This window comes from Myotis myotis, unplaced genomic scaffold, assembly GCF_014108235.1.
Source record: "Myotis myotis isolate mMyoMyo1 unplaced genomic scaffold, mMyoMyo1.p scaffold_m19_p_6, whole genome shotgun sequence".
NCBI lineage: Eukaryota > Metazoa > Chordata > Mammalia > Chiroptera > Vespertilionidae > Myotis > Myotis myotis.
In genome coordinates this window covers 16,639,214-16,655,594 of record NW_023416368.1, presented here as the reverse complement: position 1 = coordinate 16,655,594, position 16,381 = coordinate 16,639,214, and the positions used below count along the sequence as shown (strand labels likewise).

Here is a 16,381-nt window from a genome sequence, read left to right as displayed (position 1 = left end):
AGGCAGACTTGGCTTCATCTGGGAGCTGCACTCGCGGTTCTCTGTGGCTGACAGCAGACTTTTCCTCCCCTCAGTCACTCTGGACTGTCTGTCTGCTCTGTGTCAGGGATTATGATAGGTGGTTGGGAAGAAAAGACACGGAAGATTCCGCCCTTGTCTGTGAGAAGCTTTCAATCAGATAGAGGGATTGACTAATAGGAGAGCCCAGGCAAGCACACCCGGGCTGCTATAGCACCTGCTGCAAGTTAGTTCATTTATGCTCACAGTTCCCAGCCACAGCATATCTCATGGCCAAACTTTCATTAGTGAGGAAATATAATCTTAGTTGTCTCCAAAGACACAGAGAGAAGCCACGTGTTCAAATGGTCACTCCTGTGTCATCGTATAGGCTGACTTCTCTGCTAAACCTCCTCACACATGTAGCTTGGGTAAGAATTGAATCTTACTCGTTTGAAGCCATTGAGAATGTTGTTGTTGTTACTGTGGTATATAACCTAGCCTCTGTAGACTGATACACATGGATTGTCTCATGTATCCCTCAAATTTAGAAAATATAATTATCTTTATTATTTAAGGAAGAGTGAGCTGTAGAAAGGGTACCAACAAGTTACGTGGTCAAGCCAACATTTAACCCTTGCAGTCTGATTTCAGAACTCATATTCTTAGCCAATGTACCCAAGTGTGTGTGTGTGTGTGTGTGTGTGTGTGTGTGTTCCAGTGACTAAGAAAAAGTGGTTTCCAAAAGACTGCTAGGAATGCCCTAAAGGGCAAGGAGAAATAAAACAATTTGGAAATAAAGAGAATTAGGCTCATTACCTGTGTGCGTGTATGTGGGAGGAATCCCTCCTCTTTGGTTCACCCCCAGGAAAAGTATAAACCAAGGAATGCCCATCCATATAGTGCTCCTGGCAACCAGGAAATACAGAATGCTTCCAATACTATAGCCTTGGCTCTATAAATTGTTAAAAGCAACTTTATAAGCTGTTATAAAATATAAGTGCATCTTTTCATGTGCTGCTGGCTATGTGTATGTCTTCTTTGGAAATATGTCTACTATTCAGATCCTCTGCCCATTTTTCACTTGAATTGTTTCTTTTTGTTATTGAATTATAGTACTTCTTCATATATTTTGGATATTAACCCCTTATCGGATATATGATTTGCAAATATCGTCTCCTATTTAATTTTGTTGATGGTTTCCTTCACTGTGTAAAAGCTTTTTAGTTTGATGTAATTCCATTTGCTCATTTTTGCCTTTGGAGTCAAATCCAAGAAAACATTGCTAAGACCAATGTCAGGGAGCTTACTGCATAGGTGTTCACATCCCCCCCCCCCCATGATCAGTGTTCCCCCCTTTGGGGGCTGTATCGCACTAGTTGAGAATGCATGCTCTAATATATTGGAATCTACCCCAGGGATAGGCCTAGGTCTTATCATTCTTATAATCCCCACAATAACTTTCAACATGCAGCACTCAGAAGGAAGCAATTCTATCCCGTGGCAAGTATTTGCTGATTGCATACTCTGAGCTAGGCAATGTTTTAGAAATTGAAACTACTGCGGACAAAAACCCTACCCCTCATGAAGCTTACCTTCAAAAACAATCTGTGTCTAGATAAAATTGCTTTAATCCGCACTAAGGAGCGCCGGCCAGTAAAAGTGCTCTGGCAGGAGAGAGCCTCGGGACCTGCTGACTGAAATAGGACTTGGCATTTCTTCCAGCTTGAAAATGTGCTGACGGGATTAAAAACCTGTTCATGCTGATGGAGCAGGAAATTCCGGGGAGCACGAAATAGTACTCTCTTCAAATCAATGCAATCCCTATTCCCAGCCCCCTCCCACAAGGCCCAGCAGGGCATTCCACTCCACGTCGCTAGGATCTTCAGGATGCCCCAGTGCTTTGCCCTGTGCTTGGCTCCTGGGCCCACCAGTCACTGTCTTTCATTGGCACTGGCTGAGAGAATTATGGCCCGACCCACGTGGTCCCTTTAGGTCTAGAGAAGAGACCTCTCTGCTATTCCTGGGGGAGGGGAACCTTGGACTGTCTGGAGCCCACTTCCCTCTGAGGTCCTAACCCCTCCTGGGGACACTGGGGGGACAGTGGTCTATAGAACTCATGGCAATCACAGACCTCTTATCCACCCCCAGCTGGGAAAAGTCTCCTCCTTGCCTCCCGTCCCAGCACACCTGGCACAATCCATTCAATCAGAGTTACCTTGTACAATAGGTGAGACCAACCCCCCCTACCCACCCCCCCCCCACACACACACACACACTCACTGCTTTCGGCTTTTTCTGCTGCTTTGCTCTCAAAATCTCTAAGCCTTGTGATTACAAAGCCTGGGAATCTGTTTGAAATGATGATGAAAAGGACCAAGGTTTGGCATGAGTGACGTGAAGAAGGAAACAAATTAATATTTCAGTCTCTTGTCTTGCCACTCTAAAATCACTTTAATCTATACTCACTTTACAGAACATTGTCCATTTGACATCCTCAAGCAGCCAGTCTGGACCAGAGATTCGGCAGTCTGTCCCTCTGAGATTCGGCAGTCTGTCCCATGCTTCTAGGTCTCTGGATCTATTTCATTCAGCAGTTAATTTTGTTCATTAGATTCCACATATGAGTGAGATCATGTGATACTTGGCTTTCTCTGACTGGCTTATTTTGCTTAGCATAATGCTCCTCAGGTCCTTAGGCAGTTAAAGGGGAAATGGTTTCAATGAGGCTGTTCTCAAGCTGTTTTGATGTGTATCAAATCCAGTCCGATAGTTACAGAGCCATAAAAGAGACTCTAATGTGGACTACATCAGTTGGCTATTCTAATCTGCTTTGCGTTATATTCTCAAAACACAGGCCAATAAAAAAATTCATACTGACAGGCCTTTCCCACCACATGCCTTCAGGCAGAACTAAGGACTGGGAGGGAAACTGGAAAAATGAAGTGACGATGAATAATAATAGGAAGAAACTGTAGGTAGAAGAAATGATAGATTCGTCAAGTTTGTAGTGAGTTTTCTAACAAGTCAGGTATTTAAGCAAAGGGAAGTTACTATTGCAAAGGAGTTAATTGACTGATGAGATGAATGTTTCTCAAACTTCAGTCATTCTGGTACCTTCCTTGCTGTTCCCCTTTGGCTATGTACCACCTGTGATACAGTCTCAGAGGCCAGAACGGAAAGGGACTTAATGTTTTTGAGACTCTCCATGGCTCACAGCACACAATTACAGCCGGCCTTCCATATCTGCGGATTCTGCATTTGCAGATTCAATTTTCCATGGATCAAAAATATGTGGGAAAATGTTACATTGTTACTGACATGTACCATGTAGTTAGACCTACCATGATGGGTTGGGTTGAACAGGTACAGACTTTTTCTTGCCACTATTCCCTAAGCATAACAACTATTAGAGTCTAACAGTTATTTACATAGCATTTATATTGTATCAGGCATTATAAGAAATCTGGAAATGGCTTAAAGTATACAGAAGGATGAGCATAGATTATATGCAAATACTATTCCATTTTTATAAGGGACCTGAGCGTGGATTTTGGTATCCATGGAGGGCAGGGGTTCCTGTGACCAATCCCCCACAGATACCAAGAGACTGCTGATATATGCACAAGTAGGCTTTCCAGAAATAGCTCTTCATTTTCTCTTTTTTGTTGCGGATTCCACCTGCTGCTGGTGTGATATGAACATGCCCTTCAGTAGGTGGCCTCTCACCCTGGCTTTGAATGCCCAGTCTGGGGCCCTCTTGGCAGAGTTGTCCCCACAAGAACTCAAAATAGAAACATACAGATGGCATGCTATCCAGGAAAGAGCAATATTACCTGAGAGATGTGTTCCCAGCCACAGGTCAAACTGCTGTTATGAAGCGGGGAGGGGGAAAGTGCTCATTTTCTGCTTGGCCGTACCCCACGCCCCCTCCCCCACGCGGTGTCAGTGCTGAATGTGATGAGGTCCAGAGCGCATGGCAGTGCCAGGGAGATTCCGGTGAGAAACTGCAGGGGTGTGAGCAGAGTGAGTGAAATGGGCTGGAGCGTGGTTCAGGCAGGTGGCTGCTGCTGAAGTCCGGCTGATGGTAGAAGACAGGCTGAGACTTGCCGGGAATTCCATTTTTTTACGAGTAGCTGAACAACCTGGATTTTTTTTATTCAAATCATTCCGTTTCCTAATGTCATTATGTCAAAATAGAGGAATAAATTTTTAAAGCGTATATGTATGTATGTGTGTATGTGTACTAGTATGTGTGTGTATGCTTTATTTTCTTAAATTGAGTCTTCAGCTTGTATACTTTTGTCTATATTTTAATATTTCCAGAATAAACTATTAGGAAAAATGTCAGTAACTAATTTGACTTCCTAAATGTGTTGGGAGCCAAATACACCCTGTCTGTAGGCTGGATTTGACCAACAGACTGCCAGTTTGTGATTTCTGCATAGAGTTTTAGAAAAAAGGGTCTCTGATTTTAACGTAAGGAATCATCTCTTCTCTCTTCCCATTCACCACCTGCCTCCATTCTTTCTGCACTGCCTTGCCTAGCAAAAAGGACCCCCTTCATCTAGGCAAGTGAATGACTGAGGGGCATTACAGATTGCTCAGAATATAATTTTCTTAGCATAGTGAGCAAAGAGGACAGTATGCATAATTGCATTGAACAGTGCCTTCTGGTATTTTATGTATTTCTTTGGTCCCAACTACCCCTCATTCTACTCTCTCTTTTATTTTTTTTTAAATATATTTTATTGATTTTTTTTTTTTTTTACAGAGAGGAAGGGAGAGGGATAGAGAGTTAGAAACATCGATGAGAGAGAAACATCGATCAGCTGCTTCCTGCACACCTCCTACTGGGTATGTGCCTGCAACCAAGGTACTTGCCCTTGACCGGAATCGAACCTGCAACCCTTGAGTCTGCAGGCTGACGTTCTATCCACTGAGCCAAACCGGTTAGGGCTCTACTCTCTCTTTTAAAAAAGGAGGGCAATCACTTTGTTTTAACACGAAAGCCTGAGATATTTTGAAAGTTTGACTAATTGCATTTTCTTGTTACCTCTGTGCCTCTATTTCAGGATGGAATGGGAAACTTGAGAATCACAGAAAAAGGTCTAAAGCTAGAAGGAGACTCAGAATTCTTGCAACCTCTCTACGCCAAAGAAATCCAGTCCCGACCGGTAAGTTTCTGCTGAGAGAAAGTATTATTGTTCCTTGGGAATCCAAATCTGGAGAAATCTATCTTGCCATCAGCTGAGTATAAAGAGTGGCATAGGGGGTGATGATACAGGCAATGAGATGCATTCGAGTCTAAAGTCTTGAGTGTAATCACAGCTCAATTGAAGAACTGAAGTTTGGGAAGGTAGTATGTCCCACGCCACACAGTTCTGAAGTAGCAGAGCAAGGATTCCCACTCAGACATATATTCTGAAGCTTTGCTGTTAACTACAGTCTCATTCCTATGCTTTTTCTCTCATTCTTCCTCTTTTGCCATGATAGAAGCGATTCCTAGATTCCTGGGCTTTTATTAACCGATATTATCAAAATTAACTTTTGTTTAGGAGTGGTTTTTTGGTGGTTTTTTGTTTCTCTGGTTTTTATTTTTTGTTTCCTGGTGGGTGGTGGAATTTGCTGGTTGGAAGGGATTATTAATACATTTGCTTTGCCTGGATTGATCCGCATCCACCTGCAAGCAAAGAGCAGCGGGAAAGTTCCCCAAAGCGTCATTTGCTTCATGTGCATTGATTAGGGTAATTAATGAAATTCAGCAACTTGATGCAGTGGGTAATTATATCTGAATGCTATCTAAACTACTGAGTTGTACCAAACTGAGTGCAATTGTTGAATTGCCAACAAATGTATTTCCTTGTGTGCCTAGTGAAAGAGAGGAAGCCATGATGTTAAAATCGTCAAAAAGAACAAATCAGCTTATGTACACAATGATTATTAAATTTAACTGGAACTCACAGTATACTGGCTTGAGCACTTAAAGTACCAAGAATATTGTAAATGTATCCATTGTCTTTGAGGAAACTATATCCTAGAAGGAGTAATGGAATGGAACTATAACAAGGAGGTTCGGGAGATGATTCTGCTAAACAATTTATTGTATTTTCTCCAGCCATCTATCATGAGTATACAGGGTGTCCCTAAAAAATATATACACACTTTAACAGCTGATAGCTCAGTTTTGAAAATGAAATGTATTTTAATAAACACTGCCTTTATAATTATTCAAAGGGTGTATATACATTTTTAGAGACCCCCCTCCCATATTTATTTTAACAAAAACATACTTTTCATGCTATTCTGTACTTTTTCCTCCAAATAATATATTAACAGTAAAAATTGTATAGCTAAATAATATTTAAAAGTTTAAGAGCTTTTTTGAGGTATGACTGATGAAGAATAAACTATACATATGTAAGGTGCAATTCGAGAAGTATTCACATATGTGTATACTTGTGACACTATCACCACAATGAAGACAATGAACGTGTGTCACCTCTAAGAGTTCCTCCATGCCTTCATCCTGTGGCACCCTCCCTACTTCCCCAACCCTGTCCGCAAGCAACCACCCGTCTACTTTCTGTCCTTTACATTCTCTTGCATTTCTTAGAACTTCAATAAATGAAATCAGACAGTTTGCAAACCTAAATAAGTTTAATAATAAATTGTGTATGCCATTTTATCAAGATCATTTTTAACCATCGATTTATTTTGCAACTTAAAGAAGAATAAGATTGTTTTTGCCTGTGATTGGGCTGCGTCTTGGTTTGGCTGAGGAGAGAGATTACAAGTGGCTCAGGGCATAGCCGTGACTGTTTTTCTTCTGGATGACCACAGAGATAGAAATAGAGGATCACATATTAGACATGACAACAACAGTGGCATTAGTCTTTCTTTGAGTTGTCACAAAAAGTGAAAATATATACTGTATTTTTCCGTGTTTAAGATGCTATTTTTTTCTAAAATCGTGAGACTGAACATCGAGGGGCATCTTATACATGGAAGTCAGCCGAGAAGGGAGCCTCATGGGTGTGTAGCTGCCCATACCTTGTCAAACAGGCTTCCTCCAGTCATGAGCCTTACTGTTAATGACATCAGCTGATGCTGTAATTGGAGGTGGAGGTGGAGAGTGCACAGAAGCAACAGATACTGGAGCATTCTGAGCCCATAAAGATGTCAAAAAATAAAAGTTAAATAACGGTAAGCAATTGTCTCATTCTGCAAAATTCAAACTGAATGTAATCAGCTATGCATAAGAGCATGAAAAGAGAGCTGCAGAGAGATGATTTGGACCTCCTCCTACTAAACAGGAAGAACAGCTCCTTAAGATGCCGAAAAAGAAGAAGGCCTTAAGAGGAAAACCAGCAAAATGGGCAAACTTGGAGCAGAGGCTTAAGACTTGGATTATGGAGCAGCTCCAGAGTAGCTTATGTGTGTCAACCAAACTTACTCAATGTCAGGCAAGAATGTTTGCAAGCGAAATGAACATTGTGGATTTTATAGGAAAGGCAAAATGGTGCTTCAATTTCATGAGGAGAGAAGGGTTGGCCATGAGAACACAAACAAAGTTAGCTCAGAAAATACCACAGGTTTATGAGGATGATCTCACATGTATAGACAGTGACTCAGAAGACAGCAGTGATACAATAGAAGTTGAAGAAATTGATATGTCTGGAACTAATAGAGATGAAGAAGAGAGCAGTGATGCAACAGAGGCTGAATAAAGTGGTATGCTGCATAATATCATAGTACTGGTATGTAAACATTACCTGCAGTAATCTATATATATAAAACACTAATATGCAAATAGACTGAACAGCAGAACAACCAAACAGTTGGTTGCTATGATGTGCACTGACCACCAGGGGGCGCGCGCAGAACATGGCAGGTGTCGGCTGTGGCGGGATGGTGGATCAGGTGAGCAGGGGTGCCAGACCAAGGCAGGGGCGCCAGTCACTGTCATCCGGCCGAGCCTCTGGTGGTTACTGAAAATGCTTTGCTCTCATGCGCCGCGGTCCCGCCAGGCACTCACACCTGCTAATGGTGCCAGCCCTGCTCGCACCCACTGCCAGTGCCCAGCGCCAGCCCCAATTGCTTGGTGCTATCAGTGGGTGTGAGTGGCAGCTGCTGGCCCCAATCACCCCTCAGGGCTTCTCCACCTCTCCCTGCTCCTGAAGGGCAATCAGGCAGCAGCCACTGACACCCGCTGCTGGCACTAGCCCCAATAGCTCTACACCGTCAGTGGGTGCGAGTGGGGGCGGCACTGTCAGTGCATGGGAATGGCAGTGGTGGGAGTGGGGCTTCCAGCAGACAGGGGAATGGGGGCTGCAGCGGGAGGGGCCAGGCGGGGGCACAGAGGATGGAGCAAGACCTGCCCCTGTGCTCACTGCAGCCTCATGGCCCACAGTTCCTTTCAAGGTGCACGAATTCATGCACTGGGCCCCTAATTACTAAATAAAAATGTGTTCTGTTTTATGTTTAAAATATTGATTTCTTAATTTTGGGTTGGAAAAGTGGGGGATGTCTTATACACAGGGGCATCTTATACAAGGAAAATTATGGTATGTTGGATCAGAAAGGCAAAAGAATAAACTAGAAGCTGGTGACGTAGTGTATAGGGCTTCCCTTACCTCAAACACAGAGATAATTGCCAGCTTAGCAAAATTGGGGTTCTGGTAGCAAAGAAGGTCTTGGGAATGACTGTTGGGCAGGCAGTCAATAGAATTTGCCATACTTAGTAATCATAACCTCACACGATGATCACGTGAGCGTCACACAGAGAAGCTTTCCATTCTCCACCTGGCATCCGCGGCTTATTGGTTCTTTCTGATGTACCTAACTGTTGCTTACAGACTGCCTCTGGAAGACTCTTCACTGAAGGCTGAACTGCAGAATCATTCTCCATAGGTCATAGCTGCTTCTATTTTATGGGGCGCCTTCTTCTTTTCCCAGTGTCCAGTTGAACAAGGTTACTCAACCCCGCTAAGTAAGGATAGCTAGTGAAGCAACACTTGACTTCATTTTGGTTTTGTGTTTCATTGATCTGAGATGAATTAGATTGGGTAAGCAATCCCTGCAATGTTCAATACTGTATCTGATTTCATTATTGAAGGTTGCAACCCTGGTAAAGTCACAACACATTGATTCGGATGATCGTAATCACTTTGGAAGATAAGTTGGTAAGAAAGTGTTTATCTCTATAAAAACTTCCATCTGGGAGTAGAAAGAAAGCCGTGGGACTTCATGCCACTCAGAAATTAGATTGAAGAGGACACACACTAAATGAACTATTCTACCATCACATCAGAAGACCAGCTCTAAGAAGGAAACTGGAAACAACAGTGGATGATACCAGACGGAGCTTAATCATGTCTGATCCAATCACTGAGAGGATATCTCTGCTTCACAGATTCATTGTGAGGGTGAAATGAAGTAGTCTGTGACCTGCCTTATGAACTATTGAGTGAACTATTGATATGAAGGCTTACGACAGAAGTATAGTTAATTCACAGTGTTTTCTTTTAACATGAATTTGTTTCTGATGTTTTAATACCTGGAGATTTGACTTTTTTAAAAAATCTACATTTTTCTGAGTCTCATGAAAAAATCAGAAACCCTGGCAAAGTGGTTTGATCTTCCTAAAGACGAGCCAAGCAGCAGCTGCCTCTTTGGGAGGGCATCTGTTCTGCAGTTTGCCACAGTCTCCCCTAGTCACTATTGTCTCCGTCCCAACCTCTTCACTCATTTCTGTAATGAGTCCTTGAGGTTCCCTGAGGACGCAGCTCCTGGTTTGTGAGGATGAGAATGTGTGTATCTCATCATGCAGAAGGCCAGAAATTAGGTCGACTTCTTAGGATTCTAGTCACTCGTGGCTCCCTGTTCCTCCCTTCTTGTTTCTCTCTCCTTTGCCTCCATTTCTCCTCCTGGTCTGAATCATGTGAGTTTGCAATAGCAGCAAGCTCAGTGACAACAAAACAGATCACGAATGGGGAGGAGGCAGACAAGTAACAGAAGGTAAAACTGTGGAATTGGCTTGCTCTGCCTGACGGGGGGAGAAAAAGTGATATGGGCTGGCAGACAAGCATAAGCCTTGCCTGAACAGGCTCTGCTGACGATGATTTAGTTGCGATGCGTAGAGCCCTGTCTCTCTGGTTAGTGTAGAAACCAAATGAAGGCTGCGGTGGCTTCTCCCCAGTAAGCGAAACAGCTTCAACTCCCAGCTGAACATATTGCACACAAAACAGTATTTTCCGTGCCACTTGCATGGAACATGAACATCTTGCTGTCTTTAATTAAGAAGTTAACTGGACCGTGAAGTATTGCCTGAGTAAATAAAAGTGATTTGTACTAAGTCAGAGGGGTGCAGTAGGCATCTTTGCCTTCCTTTGCTCACACATAAATTATGGAGATTATTAAAAATTGGAAGGGCCACCTAGAAGCCCATCTGTACTGGGAAGCTGATTGCTGTTCCCAAAATGTATCTCCCTTTCTACTTGTAGTGATTTATTGTGGACGAGAGCGGGAACCGGCTGCTTCCTCTCCTTCTTTAAACAGATACGCAAAGTTTGAATAGCTCCACATTTAATACGATGGTGGGTTGGTTTGTTTATCCTGGGAAACGGAGCTGGTTAATCAAAGGCTTTGGGTTGCTGTAGAATTAAAGTTGGCCGATGAGGATTTTGTTCTTCCTTTAGTTTAAGAGCAACTAAGCAGGTGTGCTTTTCTTAAATGATGGTTGTGCCGGAAATGTAAGAGTTGCCAAGAGTTTTGGTCAGATCTCGGGTATAATCACAGCAGCCGGTTTCCATAGAAAGAGGTCCGAACTTCAAATGAGGCTGAGAATGTTTAATTGTATGATTCGAGGGCCAGCAGGCAGGTAGGCTACTCCAGATCCATTCTTGTTGCCTGTCACATCATAGTGTCCAAAAGTCCATGACTGGTGTCTCATTTATTTGAAGACTCAGAAATGTGCATTCATGCCAAACCCACATGGCAAATTCTCTCCCCGTAACCCCCGAGCGCATACACATTCACACAAAGGATTTGAAGTAACTTAAAAGAAGTATGTGCAGTAACACAGTAAGAAAGGATATACTTGGTTAAGGAAACTATAAATTTGAACATGAGGGATAGGTGGTGGCAGCTTAATTGAATACAAGGGACAGGGCAGAGCGTCTGGTAGTTACTCTTGCTAAGCCTGGAGTTTGGGACCAAGTCTCCAAACTGAGAAACCCAGTCTCTGGGATAAAACCTGCTCTCTCTGCGCTCCAGAGATTCATGCGATGTCCTGAGCTGGAGGAGGGTTACAGCTGGAGTTTGGCATCTAGAAAGTACACTAGATTCAAAGCTATGGAACCCGACTTCTCTTTTTACTGTCAGTGCTGACGTGATCAGCGGTGAGCCCTTACCATGTCATTCCTCTTCTCTGTTTCTTTATCTGTGAACTAAAGAGGTTGGACGTGACCAGTCTACAACTTTTTTTTTAAGCCGTGGAATTGTTTAAAGTCACATTTTGCTTAGGACCCCAAAATTGGGACCAGATGGAAACTGAGCTGCTCTGGTTGGGGACTGAAGTTGGGGGGGGAGGTTAGCCTAGTGCCTTATCCACCCTGTTTCTCTGTCACCAGGCACAGATGCCGGGACCCTGGAGTGGGGTGGGGCGGGGGGGGGGGAGGCGGGGGTGTCCACATACCACAGTTTGAGAACCAACAGACTATGAAAACCTGGCCTAGCTTCATCTAGGTTCTGTTTAAATGGCAATTCCTCATGGAGACCTTCCCTGACCACCCATAAAAACATATATTCCTTAGTAGCTTTATTTTTTGTCACTGTAGTATATTACATATTAACTACTGGTTATATTAATTTTTATCTGTATAGTATATGTATGTGTATAGTACACCATTAAATATTTCTATACCTAACTGTTTTTGCTTATCCAATTACCATTTAATCCCCATAATGGCAGCGACATACTAATAGAAAAGCAGTTACTAATTAATCTTGAAGAACAGGCTTTGGGACATCCACTTCCTGCTCAAATCCTGGCTCCAGAATTTACTAGCTTTGTTATCTTGAGCAAATTACTTGACCTTTTCTGTGCCTCACTTTCCTCATCTGTAAAATGGGCATAAAAATAGCACTGACTCATAAACTCATTATAGGATCATAGGGTTCATTTATTTTATACAATTATATAAGCTTATTATGTAAATTTGACTTTTTATAGAGCAGTGCCTTGAGTATAAAGCACTATACAAAATTTCACTATTAATAATTGATTACTATTAACATTTGTTAATATTATTTGCTTGGTTTACCACTGTATCCCTAGATCCTAGAGTTGTGTTGTCATATGGAAGGAAAGCATTTTTTGAATAAATGAATGAATGAATGAATGAATGTTCTCTTAGGATCCTTGTGACTCAAAGATTCTATAAGAGCATCTCAGGTGGGAAGATAAAGATAAATTTCTCTTTTATTGAGGTGTATAGATTGATTATATCAACCACATATTAAATATTCTATCATGTGGAAGATGGCTTGAGCAACTGTGCAATATGAGGCCATGAGGGGAGCAGGTCAGACCAGTTGGAAGAGATAAAATTGATGCTAAAGGTACAAAACACCCATCTTTCCCTACTTTGCAATTCGGCCCTGACGTAAAGCCTGGATTGGTGCCATCCACAGGCTAAAGGAAGCCCCAAGTGTGGGGCTGTGTGCTACAGGCAGGAAAGTCTAAGAGAACAAAATGGGCACTTCAGCCCTTCAAATCTTTCAGCTTCTCTTCCTCGTCACTATGGCACATCAGTGCCATCTATAACTCATCATTTTAGGAACATCCCAGCCACCTGTCATGACTACTTGGGGTCAGACTGGTTCTCTCTTATTTCATAAATAATGATTAAGAGGGATAAGTACACACCATAGTCTATTGTGATTTGGTTTTTATTCCTTTAATGGTAGGAAGAGTACTACTTCCGTTTAGGTGGTATCTCACAGCCGATAATACCTGCTGAGTACCTGGAGAGAATAGTGGCAAAAGATGTTAGCTTTACAGAAGGAGGATGTTTGAATACATTCTTAGAGGTTTTGTTGTTCTTCACTACTAAAAGGCTGGCCAAAAAAAAAGTCACTTTAAAAAAATCATTTTCTTACTGCTGTAATCAAAACATACTCCTCTGCAGGCAACTCCCGTTACAAGCAGCACTTTATAATTGCTGTGGGTGTGTTGCACTGTTAGTCTTTATTTTTCAAAACTTGTTCATTGTCAAAAACACCAATAATTTTTCAGGAGATGTCATTTCAGAGGCCCGGATAGCACTACTTTGCCACCTGAAAATTATAAGAAATACTTAGGCTTACTTTGATGTTGTGATCTGCATCCGCCGAGTGCACCCTTTGATGCAGTGCCCTGTGAATCATTACCAGTGATGTTTTAAATGGCAGGTGCCTAAATTATGAGTGTGGGACTTACTCTTTTCATGAATGATTCTGTTTGTATCAGCACTGATTCTTCCTCTGGGCAAATACGAAATAGCCACCAAGTAAACGAGGCTTTTAAGACTGATAAATATCTTGTAGATGTATTTGTTGCATCCTAGAGGAGCGAGAGACAGACTGGTAAAAATCACAGTGTTAAAAGAATAAGACATGCAGACCACCCTGGTTTTTGTTGCTCAGTGCAATAAGGTAGATTTCTCTACCTAGGAAGCCATAGCTTCCCTCTGGTAACATCAGAGTCATGGAAATAAAGTGTCATCTCTCTACAGTAAAAGACATGTACAGATGGTAGGATAATTGCAATTTTCCACTGTCAAGCTGTATATATTGGATTCAGGCCTCAGTTAAAGCTCAGGCAGTTATATTAAAAAAAAATTAGAGGAATGTTATGGAAAATGAATTATCCTTAGGTCGTAGCTCATTAATAGATGAGAAATGGAGCTGGCTTTCTTTTTAAATTATTAATGTATGAGTATTCCTATCACTGCATGGATATGTAGTTCCCATATTTGTTTCTGACTTCAGTTGTCAACAAACCAAGGCTTTCCATTTATTTCTTAGCCTTCTCGATAAGTTTTTAAGTCTTACCATGCGAGTTTTCTGAGATGTGGAGTTCACCCCCAGGCTCTCTCTTGCTGCCACAGAGTGTTCACTAAATCACAGGCTCCTGTCATGATACCTTAGCAGCTCTCTGGTTAGGCTACAGAAAAAAAGTTTAAGGAAAACAAAACAGGAATTGACATTACAACAGAGTTAGTATGAAAAGATAGCCAACGCCAGCACAGTCATGGATTGTACGAGATGATTGCCCACTCTCAGTGAGTGAAGATAGTGGGGACTGTTGCTGTCGAGGTGCCTACCACCACAGCTCATCACAGGGCTCATGAACCTGTAGGATTCAACAATGTTGGTTGTATGTGATCAAGTCACTTGGTTTTGATTTTTGTAGTTGGCCTGTATGACAAAAATATGTTACTATTTGAAAAATCATCCTTGTCAAGTCTTACATCACTGATCGTGTAATATCTGTGGTTTGGTACGCACAACTAACCACGGAGACTGTGCTAAGTAGAGGAATAAGAAATTCTACAGAAGCCTGGACCATTATGTTCTTGAGATATCTAACAAATCACTGCCAGGAAATGGGGAATGGTTAGAAAAATTTCAAGTGTTCCTAAGTGCCTGCAGGGGTTTCGCTGCTCTCGTTTTAATATTGTATATCTATAACTTTAATACATATTAAATGATTTGTTTTTATGGATATTAAGTGAACTATATAATATATGGAAAATAGCCTAGCAAAGAGCCTGGCCCATAGTAATTGCTCATAAATGTTTGCTGAATTTGAATATAAATAATGTGTGATTAGGCTTTCGTGTTGTCATAGCTAACAGCCATAGTCCTAATGCGAAGTTATCTCATTTATTCCTTACAGTAACCCTAGGAAGCTCTATCATTTTGACGTTCTCTTAAGAGGTGAGAGGAAAAGGCTTAGAAAGGTTTAGGAAGAACACACATCTAATATCCCAACCCACGTTGACGCTAACACCGTGGTCTTAACCGGAGTGCTGTCTCATCTTGGAATAATAAACAGTAGTCAGATGTTGGCCTGTGCTGTTGGCCTAACTTGCTTTCCTTGAAGCCCTAGGAAACATGCAGACACTTGTCAGTTTCATGACAGTGAGAGCATCTTATTTCCTTTCTCTGCCAATGGCGGTTTCTGTGGCCATCTCCTTCTGATGGCCTTTGTTCTCTAGTTTTCCCACATGCAGTTACCATGTATTGTCCATTCCAACCAGAGATCTCCTAAATTGTCCCACCTCCCACTACAACATTTTTTCTCTCTGGTCACGCCTTCAGTTAGAATTCTATTACAGTATCTACTATTTGGAAATGATCAAGGATCCATGTGCTAATTAAATCTGACTCAGGAAAAATGTCATGATATTCTAGAGATGTAGGTTATTTAGATAGGATTTTGCCCAGAATCTCAGACCACTAGTTACTGGCTTTTCTCATCCTGATCTCATCAAAATGAAAAATAGAAACTTACAAAAACCTATAAAAATTCCAAAGTTTTAAAGACCTGGCCTTTCTTAACTCTGGGTCCTAATTTGAAACTATGGGACACAAAAAATATGAATGACTGTTTTCTCAGTTCTTCCAATTCTCTAAAGATCTAGTATCAACCTAGATTCATAGGAGAGAAGTTAATTTATTATATATCATGGATACCTTAGGGCATTCAGGTTTAATTACTTCTGGGATCCCCTCTGGAGAAAGGATTCTGTCTTTTTCATTTTAAATTCAATTTCTCTTACAAGTTCTTCAAATATATTAAGTACAACAACCTACTACCATCCTTATTCCTTGAACTGCTCCTTCATTTTTTATCAACCCCAGCTGACATATTTGCAATATGGTTAAATTTATAGGACCTCCACAATATAGTAAGTATTCGTATATATTTTTTCTTTTCTTTTAGAGATTATGGAGAGTATATGTGTCTGTTAATGTAACACCATTAATTTGTACATTTTTTTAGGTCCAGTAGTCATTAATGGCAGCCTAAGGAATAGAAATTTTTTCCTGATCATTTGTATAATTTGTAATTAAATGCAGACACTGTATTTGGACACCATCTATGTGACCACTAGCTGGTGTTTCTGTGGTGAAGACTGACATGATGAACATGTGTGGTCCAGCCCATCTCCACCGAGCTGTCAGATATGCCTCACACCATAAATCCAGCAGTGCACGGAGTGGTGTACACACCATCTTAGTCTCACACTGGCCCATCCTCTTCTCCATTCTCTAATCTCTTCTCAGCCTTCCTCACATCTCAATCATCCTCCTGCTGGTGGCCTTGCCCCAA

The 16,381-nt window shown here is 41.7% G+C and overlaps 1 protein-coding gene across 2 annotated transcripts in view; it reads left to right on the top strand.

Annotated features, from left to right (window-relative positions):
* The window catches only part of SGCD (sarcoglycan delta), a 316,705-nt gene that overhangs the window by 164,363 nt on the left and 135,961 nt on the right, over positions 1 to 16,381 (top strand). For both annotated transcript variants that reach the window (XM_036313037.1, XM_036313036.1), the window contains one exon: positions 5,073 to 5,174. In XM_036313037.1, the coding sequence (XP_036168930.1) occupies positions 5,073 to 5,174 (102 nt within the window). The remainder of the gene's footprint in view (positions 1 to 5,072; positions 5,175 to 16,381) is intronic.